We start from the raw sequence: 18,511 nt of genomic DNA on the forward strand, positions 1-18,511 counted from the left end.
TTGGTACAACCACACAGATGTGGGGTTCATCCCTCTGCCCCACTCACCCCCGTGGCAGTCTGGGCCTTTTCCCAACTGGCGTCCTGGATTTGGTCACTTTTCTGGAGCTGCCCTAGCCGGCTACCGGCCGGTCAGCAGGTGCGGCATTAGCATCAGGCTCTCGTGCGGTGCTTGCACGGCGTCCTGACGGTTGCTAGTTGGGCAGGTGGCAAGTGGGCTTGGATTAAGGGCTTTCAGAGCTTGGTAAAATAGTCAGCTCCACAGTGAAGTTGTTGGGGGGAAGGATGCTACAGATTCCGTCTCCACCACGATTTGGGCTTTGGCAGAGCTCCTGGTTGGCAGCCAGGGGAAGGGGCAGAGGGCCATTTAGAAACAACTGTAGGGCTCGGCACAGATGGTGCAACATGCTCTCAACAGAACTGACACACTGGGCAATAGGCCAAGACCCACCCTCCCTCCTGGGATTTCCCGCCAAAGCCGGAGATCCCTCCTGAGGTGGCTGTTTCCGGGGCTTCCCCCTGCAGGATGTCCTGTCACTCCCGCTTGGTGTTCTTTGCCTTAGACACGCCTGCTTGGTCTGACTGCCAGGGGAGGTAGCAACATGGCACTGCACCTCTGTTCAGGGTCCCAGGACCTGATCCCTGCTGAGCCTGACCCCTGGCCCCACAGGGTGTTTTGTGGGCTTGGTTAGTATCCAAAAAGAAGATGCTGTCCTTAGAAACATGCAGCATGTGTGGGCGTTAGTGCCCAGATAACACTGCCAGGCTCACAGCCCCCTATTCCCCCAAGATCCCAGCCTCCCCACTGTGCTTCTCACACTGGGTCAAATCTTGGAGTAAGCAGGTACAGCCCCACTGATGTCAGCGGAGACCTGCCCGCCTACCCTGAGGCCAAATGTGGCAGTAACCTTGCCATTCCTGCTGCAGGGAGGAGAGAGCGTTGCTGACCTGCAGGACGCCAGAGCGGAGCTCCACCAGGAGATAGTCAGTCTGTCCCGCAGCCAGGAAGAGGAGCCCGCTCCGCTGGCTTGTTGAAAACTGCAGGTGGAGCTGGACTGTGCTGTACACTTCCACCAAGGGCATCTCCACGTAGCCGTCTCCAAAGAAAGAGGCTGAGAGGGAAAGAGAAGAGGTTCAGGGCCTGGGCTCCTGTTAGGTGACTTGACTACTGCATGGGGCCAAGAGAACCCCCCTCCTCTCCCCTGCAGAAGCGCCTCTGCCCTGTGACTTAGCCACAGGGCTCCCATTGTAGACCATCAGCCATGTTCCTAGGCTGTCCATCAGAGGCTGTTGGTGAGCGACATGCCGCACACTCTCCAGTCAAAGGGGTGAACGTTTGGTCTACTGGATGGGGCCTCGGGAGACCTGGATTCTATTCCCCGCTTTGCGACTGCCCTGCTGGGTGATGTTGGCAAGTCACTTAACCTCTTTCTTTGCTTCCCCTCCCACCCTTCGTCTGTCTTAGCTGTTAGACTGTAAGGTCTTTGGGGCGTGGACGGCCCAAGAGTACCTAGTCTCAACGGTGCCTACCACACTGTGGCTCTAATCTCATCTGGGGCCTCTGGCACAGCTGCATTAGAACTGGGGGCTGAGTGTCTTGCCCCCATAGCGCCAGCTGCAGCCAGGCCAGGAGGAGAGATGGGGAGTTAGGGATTAAAGCCAGCACTTTCACCTGGCAGTGCAGAGCAGCTGCCGTCTGCAGGAACGCAAGTATCTTCGCTATTCAGGTTTATTTTTTTCTGAGCAATCTTTTGTTTTTAACTTCAAGGAACCACTTACGGGGCTAAATTAATGGGAGATCTAATCTCCTTGCTGGATTTCCATCAGCCAGGAACTGAAATACTCTAACATCTCCAGCCCCTGTATTATTTCATCACCCTGCAACATTCAAAAACGCTATGAAAAGCAAACACAAATATAACTGGAGGAAGCTGCACATACCCCTCACTGTCACTAGGGGGGGAAAGCAGGTCAGCAGACACACACAACACTGTCTCTTTTTGCTACCCACTGCCCTCCTAAAACCTCTCTCTCTTCTGGTGTTCAGCGGTGCATATACCCAGAGCAGTGTTATTTAAGCAGCTTCCCTCTCTTCCTCTCAGGGGTCTCTGTTGGTGTCACCTTCAGGAGCTGGCCAGCTCTAACAGCAGCATGCTTCGCTCCACAGAAATGTGTTGCAAGTTGTTGAACATCGGCGGCACAGGAAAAAGGAAGGAAAGTGCTTCAAACAAATCCTTTCCCCTTTTCTGGGTGTCCCTTTCCCATGGGACGCCATAGAGCTGGGTGGTAAAGACGAGGAAGGCTGTGTTTCTCAGAGCACAGCTGGCATGAGATTGGGCTGGAGTGAGCTCTTTCCTGTCATCTTTTCACAAGAGCTGGTGTGTGAGCTGTAGCGTTCTGGCCAAATTCCAGTTTTGGACATGGCTGGTAGAGGTGGAAAAGGCTCATTCAATACCCCACTGCAAGGAACAGACATAAGGCTTCAGTCGTGGCTGTATCAGTCCCTGGGCTGGAACCTCAACTGGTGTAAATCAGTGTAGCTCCACTGAAGTTGACAAAATGACTTTGATGTACACCAACTGAGGATCTGACCTGCTGACCTCATTCTCCATTTTGTTTTAGGCAAAGGGTATGTATATTCTGCCTACCAAAATTCCCTCTGCCGTTGCAGTTGGATACTGTATTCTTCTGTATTCTCGGTGTACGCGACTGCATGCTGTTGCTTTGCACTGTTCAATAGTTGCTGAATTTCACCCCCAAAGTGGCTTCTTTTCGGTGACTGGGAAGTTTATTCTTTTATACGTCGGTGTGTGCACAATGTATCTCTATACAGCTATTTATTTTCCATACCAAAAAAAAAAAAACCACATTCAAAGAATTTAAGATTGCAAAGTCAAGCACTCCAAAGTTGGGAAATGCTCGAATTAGGAGCAATTAGAAAAAACGTATGTGCTCCTGTAGTTAAAGACGTGGTCATAATGCGTATGTCCAAGGGGGCAGAATTAAGTTGCTCAGGCAACCCAAATTCTGGCATTTCCTAACTTTTTAACTTTTGAGTGCTTGACTTTGCAAAGTTTTAGAACATTTTAATGGAGTTTTTGTATATATGTGTGTGTGTGTGTGTGTGTGTGTGTATTATTTAGTCCATCCCATGCTTTTCTGCACATTGGGCTACCCGCATTTGCCATTGTCACCTGTCAACTGCCCTTCTCTCCAAATCTTCCCATTACATGTTGAGGTGCTTGATGTTGTTCAGAACTGTTCGTTTCCATGTCATTCGTGGTCTTCCTCTCTTTCTTCTTGCGTTTTCTGGCTTCCATTCAAGTGTTCCACTTTCATTGGTAAGTGTTCTTTTTCCATTCGCAGCACATGTCCCAACCACTGACGTCTTCTTTTGTAGATTATTTGTGAGAGGTATATGTATATGTATACACATATATAATATGTATATTTGTATAGTACATATATGCATATATGTATAGAATATGTATGCATGGTAGATAAATATACAGACACAGTCCCAATCCGTGCCGTCTCTTAAATAAATATAAAAGTTTAAAACAAAACTTTGAATATCCCAGAAATGACCTTAACTCTGCTCGGTATCACTGCCCGGTTTCAACTTATAGATCAGAGATCCTCTTACATTTTCCCATCCTCCATCGCTATTGTCACAAAACACTGCCCATTTGTCACAGACCCTTGCTGGTTCACCCACCCATAGGTGCCAACATCTTGCCTCTTATCCTTCATATACAGAACAGAGACTTGACTCTGCCCAATCCCAGCAACCGTGTATGATCAAACTATAACATGGCGTATCTTGGGGGACAGTCTTTGAGGATAAGAAGGTTTAGGGCTTGGCTTCTTTTAATGCTACAGCCAGCATTTTCAAATGTGCATTACCTAAAATAAGGCATCTAACCCCATACTTAGGTATTTAAGTAGTCTGATTTTCAGAGGCACTGACCTGTCCATGTCCTCCTCGCTGGCCGTGCCCCTTATCCTGGCAGCCATGAGGCGGGGTGGGAAAGGAGCCACCATAACAGCTCCCCACTACACCAGGTTCTGCCAATGCAGGGGAGATTGTCTAGAGGCTGGTTCTGCTGGGTTCTGAGCTATTTTGCATCAGTGGAATGCTGCTTAGGACCGGGCCGCTCATGTCTTCAGTGGATTTACTCCTGATTTACCACTGGTACAAATGAGAGGAGAATCCAGCTCACTCCTTGCAGTTTGTTTGCCTTCCAACAGCTCCTAAATATCAGCTGCCTTTAGATGTCTAATTTTAGGAATTTCATCGTTGTGTCCAAATGATCACATTCTACGTGACGCGTCTGCAGTTTTTAACAACCTCAGAAGCTTTCCTGCTTGACTTGAGATTGAGCCCAGTTATCTCGGTGACTGAAGCTGACAGCTTCTAGAACTGACAGGAAATTAACCAGGCTTATCCCCTGCAGGTAAAATTTGCTAATACAGGCTGCAGAGCAAACGGAAAGCAAACACAGCACTTGGTGACTGTGGAACAGCATCTGTAAGGGAGAGTTTGAAATAAGCCCATCATTGGAAAGGTTACAGATAATGACACTGACTTGCCTGGAAGAGGTAAAGCCAGGGCTCCTGCCTCTTTGACACATTTTCTTGCAGATTCAAAATCCTGTGTTTGTTCTTTAGCTAAACCTTGTTACTTTGCCGAGGAGAGTTGCTGCTGTACTCTGACCCATCACTTTCCCCTATGTAGAGTTTGCCATCTGAGCTTTCAAACGGTCTTCTGAATCCTAGCCTTTAGGGACCGCCTCGCGGCTTCAATAACTTAGAGGCATCCCTGATGTTATTTAGACACATAAACAATGTTCTCATTCACCTGCAGAGCGGAAGCTGCCCATTGGTCTCCCTTTGAGAACTACACATGTATTACATGTGTCTTATACGTGTATTACACCCACTTTTGGCTGAGCAGAAGAAGCTACATGTACACGCTTGTGCTCATTTGAAACTCGCCCTCCTAGTTAGCTCTGGGCACATCTGAAGTGCTTGCTCATTTCATGGTTGTTACACTTGCCCTTGGTATGTGTCATTTTGGAAGCCTGGCCCAGATGAATCACAAGAGGTGTGCTTTTAGCCACGAGGGCATTGTAAGTCACTGTCCTCCTCTGAACATTGTTCCTCTGGCCTTTAAAAAAAAAGTTTGCCTTTCTTTGCTGCGTTGGCTGTTTCACTAGGAGGCATTCTTCTCTCTGAACCGGCACTGAACCAGTGCCTGGCTGAGGGTATGTCTACACTATGAAATTAGGTCAAATTTATAGAAGTCGGTTTTTTAGAAATCGTTTTTAAATAGTCGATTGTGTGTGTCCCCACACAAAATGCTCTAAGTGCATTAAGTGCATTAACTCAGCGGAGTGCTTCCACAGTACCGAGGCTAGAGTCGACTTCCGGAGTGTTGCACTGTGGGTAGCTATCCCACAGTTCCCGCAGTCTCCGCTGCCCATTGGAATTCTGGGTTGAGATCCCAATGCCTGATGGGGCTAAAACATTGTCGCGGGTGGTTCTGGGTACATATCGCCAGGCCCCCCGTTCCCTCCCTCCCTCCCTCCGTGAAAGCAAGGGCAGACAATCGTTTCGCGCCTTTTTTCCTGAGTTACCTGTGCAGACGCCATACCACAGCAAGCATGGAGCCCGTTCAGCTCACTGTCACCGTATGTCTCCTGAGTGCTGGCAGACGCGGTACTGCATTGCTACACAGCAGCAGCAACCCATTGCCTTGTGGCAGCAGACGGTGCAATAGGACTGGTAGCCATCATCGTCATGTCCGAGGTGCTCCTGGTCGCCTCTGTGAGGTGGATCAGGAGCACCTGGGCAGACATGGGCGCAGAGACTAAATTTGGAGTGACTTGATCAGGTCATTATCTTTAGTCCTGCAGTCAGTCCTATTGAACCATCTTATGGTGAGCAGGCAGGTGATACGGATTGCTAGCAGTCCTATTGCATCATCTTCTGCCGGGCAGGCAAGAGATGAGGATGGCTAGCAGTTCTATTGTACCATCTTCTGCCGAGCAGCCATGAGATGTGGATGGCATGCAGTCCTTCTGCACCGTCTGCTGCCAGCCAAAGATGTAAAAGATAGATGGAGTGTATCAAACAAGAAATAGACCAGATTTGTTTTGTACTCATTTGCAACCCCCTCCGCCCCCCATCTAGGGGACTCATTCTTCTAGGTCACACTGCAGTCACTCACAGAGAAGGTGCAGCGAGGTAAATCTAGCCATGTATCAATCAGAGGCCAGACCAACCTGCTTGTTCCAATAAGAACAATAACTTAGGTGCACCATTTCTTATTGGAACCCTCCGTGAAGTCCTGCCTGAAATACTCCTTGATGTAAAGCCACCCCCTTTGTTGATTTTAACTCCCTGTAAGCCAAACCTGTAAGCCATGTCATCAGTCGCCCCTCCCTGCGTCAGAGCAACGGCAAACAATCGTGCATCTGAGTTGAGAGTGCTGTCCAGAGCAGTCACAACAGAGCACTCTGGGATAGCTGCCGGAGACCAATACCGTTGAATTGTGTTCACAGTACCCCAAATTCGACCTGGCAAGGCCGATTTAAGCGCTAATCCACTTGTCAGGGGTGGAGTAAGGAAATCGATTTTAAGATTTTAAGTTGAAATAAAGGGCTTCATCATGTGGATGGGTGCAGGTTTACATCGATTTAACACTGCTAAATTCGACCTAAAGTCCTAGTGTAGACCAGGGCTGAGACATGAGCCGGTAAGGCGCTGCCAGATGTGTATGTAGGTCCTTAACAGGGCATGACTTTGTGCTCTCTATCTCACCTTTACACTTCTACAACATCAGCCTGCTTGCGGGGGCATCTACCATTTTGTGAGCAGAGCTGAATGCAGCATGTTTCAGAGGAAACACACACTGTGCTCTGGCTCACAGAGAATTCTGAACGAAGTGGCATCCAGACTGATGGTTAATGGCTGCTCTGCGTATGGAAGAGCACAGTCTTTGAATGAGCGGTAACCCTGAGCTTCTGATTAATGACACCTTTTAAAAGATTAGGCTAGAGGGAGCATGGTCTAGTGGATATGCTGTTGGACTGGCTTCTGTTCTTCATTCTGATACTGACCTGCTGAGTGCCCAGACCCTCTCTTCTCTGTACTTCTGTGTCCCTTGCCACCCTTTGATGTCTCTATTTAAGCTGTAAGCTCTTTGGCTGTCTTTCCCTATGGGTGTCTTCACTGCAGAGCTCAGCTGGGGGTGGATGCCTGGGTTAGCTAAGCCCAGGCTTGAGCATCCCCAGTGCTAAGGGAACACTCAGGTCAAACCCGTGTAGCCACATCCACGCTGGAACTGTGGTAAACCTCGGTTAGGTGTTGGGATTTCTGGGGGCATATCCCTTGGTTCTTAGTGCTATATGAGGTAGAAAGGCAGGAAAACATGGCCTCTGGGGCACTGTGGGAAGATACTGGAGGAATATCAGGACCTGGGTTCTGTAACCCTGTTAACATCCTGTATCCACGCTGCAAAATAGGTGGGTTAGACTAGAGCTCCCTTAAAGCGGAACCCAGGCTCTAACGTGAGCAAGCCCAGGTTCCAAACTCATATGAACCCAACTAAAAGGCTTTTGTGTGCGGATGGTAGGGGGGCATAGGGCTAAAACCCAGGTAAGAGCCTGAGCTAGCTCTGCAGTGAAGACACACCTATGTGTTTGTACGGTGCCTAGTGTTATGTAGCTCTGATCTTGGTTGGGGCCTCTAGCTCCCACTGTAATACAAATCGTAATAAATAGGGTCGGGAGTTTGACCCTGGCCTTGGTAATCAGATTCATAGTTTGTGACGCCAGAAGGGACCACTCTGATCAGCTAGTCTGACTTCCTGCCTAGCACAGGCCAGAGTATCTCACTCAGTAACCTCTGCATTGAGCACGTTCTGTCCCACCTAAATCCCCCTGCAATTGCCAGAGAGGTTGTCCTTCAATTTCTCTGCCAAAAGAAAAGGTTGTATAACGTGCTGATGAAAGATAGCTGCCTCCGGAGAGATCTGCATTTCCTTGGTGAGCGAATGGCCCTTCATACAGCCTGCAAAGTGCTCTGGGATTCTTCCCTAGGAAAAGCACTCTCTAACTGTGAATTATTGTTGTTTGTCTCCCCGTGTCCCCGCTTTATTTCAGCTTTATTATCTTTCTCGTCTCTGCAGCCAGCTCCGGATGGGGACTCTATCCAGAGGCAGTCGAGTTGCGGTGGAAAGGCTGTCTTGAGTTTCGTGATTCAGTTTAAAACAAAGCTGAGGGTGTCTGGGATTTGAAGACGCAGGTAAAAAGAAAATGTTAGCATTAAATGTTCCAGAGTGATCTTGGATTTCTTTATAAAGTGTCAAGAGTTTGTGGGGGGATATTTAGGCACAAAAGGTAGCTTGTGTTCCCAACTCTTGCAATATTTGGTGTTTTTCTTAAAGGCCCAGCTCCTGGAGCCCTATGATTACATGGGACTCTCAGCTTTCGTTTAAAACCTGCCCCAGATTTCTAGTCCTCAGGGCTGCAGAGAAGTTGAAAACGTGATCCCTTGTGGCTCTCATTTTTAAAAATCTCACGGTTTCTAAGCCAATCTCGGGATTGTTTCCAGGATGACCTGGCTCGTGATTGTGGAATGTCTGGGGTGGAAAGTCAGCGGAGGTTAGGTGTCCAGCTGCCCTTTCGTGCCTTTCAAAACCTTTCTCTTAGTGCATGTGAAAACGTGGACACCTAGCACTGCATATACAAGTACTCCAGGCTTTGTGTAAAACTCCCCTCAATACCCTGCCGCTTGCTTCACTCTTGACATGTAACATGCCCTGCTACTCCAGGCCAGCGTCAACAGATGGCCCTCCACCCTGACCTGCACAACTGCCGCTCCAGTCTTGGGGCCCCACACAGCTCTGCTAATACACGTCAGTTCTGGCCGGCTCTTACAACCCAGGGACTCCACTGAACTGTGCCAAAGCACTTCAGTCCTGACTTCCAGGCCCCTGTGCTCTTCCCATCTTAGGCACCCCTCCCCCCGGCTCTGCTAGTGCATGGCTGTTCTGAAATGCAGCCCCCTGGACTATTCCAGTCCTGGATCCCGCCCACAGCTCTGTCAGTGCATGTCAATCCGCTGGCCACCTACCCAGCCAAAGCATCTCGCTCCTCATTCCCAGAATCTCTGTAGTTTGCATCCTGGGCTCCCACTCTGCCAACGGTGGTAATGTCTAGCAGCTTTCCAGTGTGGGGAAGTGTCTAGGGGGCACTGGGATGAGACCATTACGCTGAGGCCCAACCCCAGCTGGGCTCTGGGATTTGAGTTGCTATTTTTTTCCTATTACACTTTCCTCGTTGGGGTTTTTTTGTCACATGTTCAAAGAGCCAGTGTAATTGGGGTGGAGATGCTGACCTGGGGGGACCTGAAGTTCCCAGTCACAGCTATTCTTAGCTAGCTCCTAGTTTAGCTTGCTGCTACAATCACCTCCTTTGAATGATTAGCCCCATATGATCTACCACTCCTGGCTGAATGCCTGGTTTGCCATTCATAAATAAGATCATCTGTGCTTTGGGGCAGGGACTGTCTTGTCTTAAGTTCTCTGTACAGCATCTGGCCCCATGGCACCCTTATTCTGTTTGGGGCCTCCGGCACGGCTGCAGCACAAAGAAGTAAGAAGTGTCTGTGGTGCAGGCACTAAGGTGGTTGAGAGAAAGCAACTAACCAGCAATGGGTACAAATCAACCCCTCTGATCTGAATTTTAGGCGGTTCAAAAGCCCTGAGCACACAGCTAATCCAGTTGTGGTGTCGCTCTGATCAGCTGGTGATTTACACCTGGGGGAAGAAGTGGGAGTTTCTGCCTGTTGCACGTGATGGGTGAAGCTGCTTTCCTGTCTAAGGTACTTATCTGGCCCCATCGCTGTAGTAGCTGAGCTCCTCCTCCCAGGTGTTAATGTCTTTATCCTAACGACACTCCTGTGAGGCAAGGCAGTGCTGTTACCCCCGCTACAGAAGGGAACCTGAGGCACAAAGAGTCTAAGGGACCTGCCCGAGTCCATGGCAGAGCAGAGAACTGAACCCAGGTTTCTGGTAGCACTCTTCCCACTGGACCATCCTTCCTCTCTTCCCTGTCTCTCCTTCTTCTGTTTTCTGGGATTCCCCAAGCCCATTTCCAGTCCTGTGCCCCTTTCAGATACTCCAGCCCTGCCAACCCTTCTCCCCCTCCAGAACCAGTCTGATTCACACCAGCTCCCAGGGGAATGGCTTGTCCCTGGAACTGGATGCAGCCACATCGCTCTTCCTTTCCGAGCGGATAATAGCCGCAGTGTTCACTGCTGCATGCCGGTGGGTGGGAGCCCATCCTGATGGGCTGTGCTGTGGGGCTCTACGGTCACGGTGACCGTCTCTGGTTGGGGTGCTCAGCCCCAGAGCTAAAAATACCTCCTGTTCCCAGCTCCAAATGTCCCTCAGGAAATGACTTTCCCCTGCCTTGCCAGAAGCAGAGACCATGCGAGAGAAAGGCGTGCACTGAGAGGCCACAGTCACAGTTTCCAAGTGCTCGGCCAGCAGCCAGTAGATTATAGGCTGCTGCTCTGTGTTTCCTTTTTTGTGACCAGCATCTCCACGATCTCCCACCCTGTGTGATTACTGCCCCGGAGAAGATGCAAACAAGTGAAGGCTGAGTGCTCCATCCGGGGCCGCCTGGGCTCCCGCAGGAAGCAGGCTGCCGGTGTGCACCCAACGGAAGAGCTGCCAATGGGCCAGGTCAGCAATGGATGAGTCTGGAAAGCGCTGGGTGTCACTCCCCGCCCCGGTTCCCCTTTCGTTACTTCAAAACACGCTATTCTTGGCACAGCCACTGTCTGGAGAGGTATTTATGCAGTCGAGATGCTCCCCGCCCTCGCTCTCCCAAGCAGTGATGCTGCCCTAGTGGCTAAACCAAGCCGCTTTGTGCAGGGGCTGGCTGGCTTCTCCACTTGGGTCCTCCTTTGTCTTGTGTATGGCAGCTCCCTCCACCTCTGGCACTGAGGCATCAGCCTCGCCTATAATAGGGCAAGAAAACAGGATGTTTTTTTCCCTCCCCCGCTCGCAAGATGAGTCACCCCTCAAGATGCTTAAGGAATCAGAGACTTCAAGTAATTCCCTAACTTGGAGCTGGCTGGCAGAGAATGCCCTGCCCTGGGGATGCTTCAGCAGGGTAGAACGTTATCTGTTCCCTGGCATGAGCCAGCACGGGACAGCCCAGGCTCGGGGCCTTTATTGAGGGGGGAGATTTAGCCAGACTCAGTTGTCAGCAGCCAGGGAGGCCCTGCTTTGGGAGAGGGGACCCTTAGTGCTATCCTGGCTTAGCTCCTTGTCTGCTGAGGGAATTAAACCCAGCGTCTTACGAAGGTAGCACCCTCCATCAGTTAGTGTATTGGGTGACTGCTTTGTGATAGGGTGTATCCCCCTCTCACTGACACTGAAAGGGTTAACGGGAGCTGGAAAGCTCAGGTAGAGCATTTGTTGGCCACTACAGGGTCTGGTCAGCAGAATTAAGGATGAGAGCCAGCTGGGGTGGGGCTGGGGGAAGGACTTCAGGGCAGAAGGAGGTAGGAAGTCCAGGGCAATGGTCTGAGGGACCTCACCCAGTAGAGAACTCCGACAAGAGACCGGGAGAAGCCACCAGGGTGGAGCAGGCTGCGGCGGTGGGCAGGATCTGGCCTTCTGGGAGGCGTTCAGCCGTGGGACAGAGTCCAGGGGAATCTGAAGAGGGAGAATAGGTCCTGCCTGTGGCTGGCAGCAGTGTTTTAAGTTTGTATCTTCATTTGGGACTTTTTTGGGGGGGGAGAACCTGGGGGAGGGTGAACCTAGAGAGGCTGTGGAGCCTGGGGAGAATACTGGTGCACATTGGGCCCAGGAAGGGCTGTGGGAAAGGGCTGCTGATGGGCTGAAGGAGGAAGAAGCCCCGGGAAGAAGCTGGGGGAGGTGTGAATAGACAGACCTTGCCTGCTCACTGCAGGTTCCCTGGGCTGGAACCCAGAGGAGGGGGGTGGGACAGGCCCACTGAGAAAAGTGCAATGACCCTGGAGACCAGGGTTGGGCCAGGGAGTCTGGACTTGGATCCAAGAAACAGCGTGAAGTCGGACTCTCATTTGTTGGGCTCTCTTTTACCCTGGATGGGGGGTCTATAAGGGATCTGGCCAAAGGCTGTGTCATGAGAAAAAGCAGACCCCTGTAAGGCTGGCATGGCTGTCAGCAGGGGCGCTAGATGAGGAGAGCCCACTGTGCTATGACCTGCCATGAGGGGGCTTGCCAGTGATGAAGCTACTCTTGTGCACATCTGTCAGGCACTTTTGTGCACATTGCCCTGAAGTGTTGCTTCTTCTGCGCTCAGTCATGAGCAGCAGTATTGGGGATTCATCTGAACAGAGACCGTCACAGCATCTGGCCCTGCCAGCAAGCTGAGATCGATGCATCCAAGCCCCACTCCCTGGGCTGGACCCCACAGTGAGGACTCTTTTCTGTGCTCTGGAGAGGGGCCCACAGCAGAGAAGAATAGCTTAACTGAGAAGCGCCTGCCAGAAATCACGGAGCACCAAGCAGACAGCCCCTTCCTGTGTGCATGGCTGGAGAGTGTGGATGGAAAGAGGTGGGGGTTGGAGGTCATGGGGAGAAAGGGGCAGGCAGGGCTGCCTGGGATTAGATGGAGACGGAAGAAGTCAGCTTGGAACATCAGGGAGGCTATAATTGCTTACAGCTGGCCCTGCAGCCTCCGTCCAAGGGGAAGTCCCAGAAGGCTCTTTATTAATGGTTACAACTCATCCATCTCTGATTCCCTCTCATCAAAGCCTCATCTCGCTCCCCTTTCCTGGTCTCTTTGTTGCCCAAGGCTCATGCTTGCTCTTTCTCTTGCTCGGCTTTTCTTTCTCCTCTGATCTCTTTACCCCTCCACTTTACTCTCCTTTCTCTCTCGCGCGCCTTCACTAACAGCAACATCCCGGAAGGTTCACAACCTGGCTCTCATTGGAACCACCGATCAGTGGGCTCAAAGGCACCAAGGTCAAGCTGAAAGAGACTCTCCTTTTGCTGGAGCTCTCTGGGCCTCCAGTGACGCGAGGGCATTCTGTTACACCATGCAGACCCTGGGATGAATGAACAGGGAGGTGGCAGTCAGTGCCCTCTCCTGGGGAGGGTTATTCTTCCAAGTGTTGGTTCTAGTTGCGAGCTGAAGGACGGACTCCACACTGAAAGGACACAGACTGAATTTCCTTCCGGACTATAGCTGCAGCAGATTGTTGTACCAGTTCTTAGGCAGTTAGAGAGAGATAACTCAGTCACTAATCTGCAGTGTGGAGAACAGATGTGCAGCCTTCTGCTGTGATCATGGCCCCACCAAGCACTAGGAGTAAGGCTTACAGTATCTGCAATCCTTCAGCCATCAGAAGGCAGGTGTGACAGGTAACACTGGAGCAGATCTGATCTCATCCCTCAGAAGCCTAGCTGGAACATCACAGGATGTGTGTGGAAGGATGTCTCCTGAGGGCATGCAGACATCTGTCTCCTCTCAAGTGCTTAAGAGAGGGAGAAGCACCAGGTCTGGCCTGTAGAATGGCCTGTGATATTCAGTGTGACTCTCCAGAGCTGGAGCACTAACTCCCCCATCTAACAGTTGGTGATGGTCCTTGAAGGTCAGCGATGGACTTTGCGGAAGGATACTGACTGCTCACTGAACTGGTGAGGTTTCTCTAGGGAAGGGGGCCACTGAGTTCCAGGCATAGGAATCCCTCATCAGGCTAGTGCCGTGTTCTAGGGAGGGTGTCACTGACTCCCCCTGACTCGTTCCTTGTGCATTCAGTGTCTGACGGCCCCAACCCTGGGGGCTGAGGGATTGGCAGATTAAAGAGCGATCCATCCTCACACTCACCATGTAGCTGCCAATGGGGGCTTAGTCCACCGTGAATCACTTACAGCTGGTGGGGGTGACTTCCATGAATCCAAACCACTGGGCTTTCAGCCCAAATGGCATTCATACCACATAGCTGGAAAGAGGAAGGCAACTACTAAGGTAGTGTTAGAATGGGCCAAGTTCATTGCTGCTGTAAGCAGATGCAGCCCCCTTATCTACTATAGAGTTGTACTTTTATCCTTCAGGGCTGCACGTAACCCAACGAGTATGTTTAGATGGTTAGTTGTGCATCATTGTGTAACACTGCATATACTGTGTGTGTCAGAAAGTGTATGTGTTTGGAAATATGTGTGTTTGGGTGTGTATACGAGAAGATAAGTCTGCAGGAGAATGAGACTGGGTGTAAATGTGTGTTGTGGGGCATATTACTTCATTCACAGCTCCAAAAGCCCCTATCTGATACTCTAGGGCCAGGACACACATACACACATTCAAAAAGCTCACCAAGTTGTTTTCAGAGACTGTGGAACAGAAGGCAGGGGAAGGGGTTTGCATGGACACACTAGAGATGTTTGGCTGAGTGTTTCAATGTGTGTGGTTATTTATATGTGACAGTCAAGCTGTGTCTGTGCTGTTCAGATGGGCGGGCGTATACACGGGGGTTAGCCCGAATGGGGCTATGACTATGAGTGTCTTTAGGTATATTAGCACATGGCTCATGGGTTCCCCACACCCATGGACAACCTGTGGACAAGTTTCAGGAGGTTACAACCACCTTCCGTTTTTTTATGGTTGGATGGCAGGGGATTCCCAACAGTATGTGAGCAGGGTCCCAAAACTTTGTTCTGTTCTAGCCAGAGATGACGGTACAGGACAATTTGGGGACTGCTGTGTCTGAGCGAGATGAATTCTGCAGAATAGCTTCCATTCACATTGGCTTGCATTTGAAGTGAAGTCACTTCGACCGGGTCCACACCTGTTTCGTATGCACTCTTTGCTCTTCTAGCAAATGCATTTATTGGCAGGAGTGTTGTTCCGAAACAGTGAGTGGCAAGCAAGTATCACAGAATATTCAGAGCAGGTAATTTAGTGTTTATACCTGATTCAAAGATTCATCCAATCAGGGTACAGAGACAGGCCATGTGTCCAATCAAACCAACTTGAATTCAAAGTATCCAGCGCTCCCAATGAGCGAGCAAGAGAGCAAGGAATAATGCAATGAATATTTTCAGATAGTGATTATATCTGAGCAAATCACAGACAAAAGAGACAGAATTCAGAATAGATGATTTGTTATGGATATGTTTGCCCGGCTCTGATATTGGTGTATCCTTCAGTGGTTTGGGGCATGACCATACAGAAGGGCAAGGAATATGCAGGTAGCCTAAGACTAAGAACTGTTTGGGTAAGTGACATGCTAGGCCTTGCTAAGGCTCATGCTAAAGCTGGCAGGGCCAGAAGTTGTCAGCCTCCGTAGCTGGGCCCTAGTCTCAAGCCTTGAATGCTGTTGCATGCTCTGCATTCTGGGTGTCCTGAGTCGGGAGTACCAGAGCATGTAATGTTAATGTCCAGAGGCACTAAGGGGCTGTGATCGATCATGTTCTCATCAGAAGGTAGCAGGGGAACCGCAGAAAGCGCCCAAGGTGTGGTAGGGGAGAGGGCTTGCGGCATGACAGGGTTGAAAAGGTTCTTTGGAGGAGGAGCCAGACTTATCCATCCTTATACACTGAGCTTGGTGTCCAGCGCATCAGCAACTTCGTTCTTCCTTTACCACAGAAGGGAGTGGGGAAATGATTGCCTCTTTTAATTATGGTTGATGTGACAGCTTGGTATTTTCTTTCCCACTAGGGTGCACATTGCTACCATCAAGCAATGGGACTTCTGCCGCCAGGAGGAGGCCTCCTTGGACTGGATGAAAAAGCTCCCATGGGCAGGAAGGTTTTGCCTCTCCCTTGTTTTGAGTCAGATCTGCTGTGACCTTTACTCGCTGCTGTGAATTGCCTCCGATCGCAGCTTTGCATGTCAGTTTGACCTATGTGCACCGAGATGTTGGCATCCTCCCCGTCAGCCTCCCCTGCTCGGTGCGGGCAGGAGAAGAAGCCAGTGTGAAATCTGAATGGCTGGGTAGGTGTTTCTCAATAAAGTCAATTTACGGGTATGTCTGCAGGGAATCTCTCGTGCCCAGGGAGGGAATGGGAAAGGAGGTGGGTGCCAACGGAAAGTTTCCATGCACAAACTCTTTGGACACTGCTTAGCAGAGAGAGACATAATCTCTGGTCAAGATTTTCAAAAGTGGCCAGAGATTTTGGGTGTCTCACTGTGTGTGTGGCTCAACATAAGACACTTTAAAGGGGCCTAATTGTCAGAAAGTGCTGAGCACCCACCACTCTGCAAACCACTCTCTCTATTTTAGGGTTTTATGCCTCTGCCCATCATCATAGCATCTGGGCACTGTCCACATACAATCAATGGCAAAGTGTCTGACGGACTGCATAGATTCTCTGGCTGCTTCTTCCTTTCTGGGGTTAAAGTTCTACTTGGGGTATGGATCTTGGTTTTTTGTTTTTTAAAGTATTAATTTCCTTTTTTTTAAGGTTGATTTGTTTCAGGTTTGGTTTGTTGGGGTTTTTTTGGTAAAGGGGTATCAGTGTTGTGAGTGCCTTTCTTATGGTGGAAAGGCCCTGGAAAATCAGGCCTCTTTTAGGCATCTGAAGTTGGGCACCCCAAATCACTGATCATTTTTTAATATCGTGGGCTATAGCTAAAACTCAGCTTGGCTTCCAGTCTGGAAAATGCCAGTGCTATAATGGTTCCTAGTTTGTGTTTGCAAGGAGAAGCCTGTTTGAGAGAGAATGTGCACGTGTGTACTGCACCTAGCACAAGGAGGCCCTGATCCTGGTTGGAGCTCGTTAGTACTACTGCAGTACAAGTGATAAAGAATGAGAACATTATGGGAAATCATGGGGGCCCATACGCATTCAATCTTGGGGAAGGCATCATGGATGCATGGGGATAAGGGTGCATGCATGTGTGAAAACACGTGTGCCATGTGAAAGCATGAGTTTGAGCATATGTATGTGAAAGAGGGGATTTGTACATGTTTTTGGGAGAGGTGTGCATGTATGTGCAGGAGTGTACGTGCAAAATTGCATGTGTGTGATGGAGAGAGAGCAGGTGTGCCCATGTTTGAGTAATTTAGGCCTGGAAGTCCTGAGTTCTAATCCCATCTCTGATGCTGACGCCATCTGTGGCCGTGGGCAAGTCATTTATAACTGCTCCATGCCTCGGTTTCCCCCTTTTTAAAATGGGGATAACTCTGCTTAACTTGCCACCAGGGCTGTAGTGAGGCTCAACTCGTGAAAGTGTGCAAAGCACTGAGAAGATGAGTAGTGCTAATGAAGTCTTACTGGGTGTGTCATTGGGACAGGGGGTGTGTGTGTGAGAGAGAAAGTGAGAGAGGGCAGGTGCGTGGGAGAGAGTGGGGTGTATGCATGTTTGTGCGTCTGTGTGCAGGGAGGGAGAACAGCTTGCCAATTATATACAGAACATTAGAGCTTGTTCCAAGAAAACCACACACACGCGCCCTCCCTGAAAGGGGTTGTGTGTTCCCAGCCATTTCCTGCCCTAGCTGTACAGTTTTCTTAAGGTGGGAAAACATGCCAAGCGTTAAGGTTCCTTGTTGCTGGGAACAGCTGCTGGCTTGTCTGTGGCGGTGTTTGTGGAACACGGCTGGGAGCAACGCTGCTCATTATTTCCTGCCAGGGAAGGAGAAACTGGAGCTGCCTTTCAGAGGAGGGGAGGTAGCTGTGGACAAGGAGCCCCGTGTTCACCTGAAGCAGCCGTTGGGGTGGGAGACGGGAGGGGTGGGGCCGGGGCCCACCCAGTTCCCTCTTTATCTCAAGGTGACATTAATCCTTTCCAGGCAACCACAGGGAGGCCAAACCCTAGGGAGTCCGAGTGCCTGGCTCTATGGGGCTCCCTGGGGAGACATTTACCCTCTAGGGATCTTAAGGTCTGGTCTTTCGTCCTGACCACCAAGGACAGCACGGCTGCACCCAAGGCTGCTCCACAGCTGGGCTCTCCTAAGGCAGGGATGGAATGGAGGCTCAGAGCCTTCAGGGAGCAGCAGGTTATCTGAGCCTGCCCCAGCCCAAACCCCTCTGAGTGCAGCCCTGCAGGGAGCCCCTGGAGGATTTCCCCGCCCCGGAGCCGTTAGGGGCTGGGTCTACCTGGAGGCAGCAGCGCCATGAGGGCACTGGACGTGTTGCACACAAAGCCCCAGCCAGGAGGGTGCCTTTGGTGTCTGTAATCTAACCTGCCCTGTACACCTGCAGTACCAGAGCCATCATATTATGGTTTCCACCCTGCTTCCAACACAGCCCTCATCCTCCTTCCCAGAAAAGCTGACAGCGATGGGGCCAATCCTGCAAGGCGCTGAGCGCCTCCTGCAGTTTCAAAGGGAAGGGGAGCCTCGACAACACCTCACAGGATTGCATGCTACATGAGGCTTCCTCAGGGATGGGAGTCTCTGCTAACTCCATCCCTCTTGTTCTTAGGGACATAAGGATTGCCAGACTGGATCAGACCCCAGGTCTGTCTCTCCCGGTATTCTGTCTCTAGCAGGGGCTAGTA

At 50.5% G+C, this 18,511-nt stretch overlaps 2 protein-coding genes across 2 annotated transcripts in view; one reads left to right on the forward strand and one right to left on the reverse strand.

The window, feature by feature from the left end:
* Positions 1-18,511, reverse strand: part of CSPG4 (chondroitin sulfate proteoglycan 4) — an 87,637-nt gene that overhangs the window by 38,213 nt on the left and 30,913 nt on the right. Inside the window, exon 2 of the mRNA XM_048867584.2 lies at positions 948-1,111. Within this exon, the coding sequence (XP_048723541.1) occupies positions 948-1,111 (164 nt within the window). The remainder of the gene's footprint in view (positions 1-947; positions 1,112-18,511) is intronic.
* The window catches only part of CIMAP1C (ciliary microtubule associated protein 1C), a 73,216-nt gene continuing 65,323 nt past the window's right edge, over positions 10,619-18,511 (forward strand). The window contains exons 1-2 of the mRNA XM_048868165.2: positions 10,619-10,755; positions 15,728-16,003. Of these exons, the coding sequence (XP_048724122.2) occupies positions 15,996-16,003 (8 nt within the window). The 5' untranslated portion in view covers positions 10,619-10,755; positions 15,728-15,995. The remainder of the gene's footprint in view (positions 10,756-15,727; positions 16,004-18,511) is intronic.

The sequence above is a fragment of the Caretta caretta genome, chromosome 10, assembly GCF_965140235.1.
Source record: "Caretta caretta isolate rCarCar2 chromosome 10, rCarCar1.hap1, whole genome shotgun sequence".
NCBI lineage: Eukaryota > Metazoa > Chordata > Testudines > Cheloniidae > Caretta > Caretta caretta.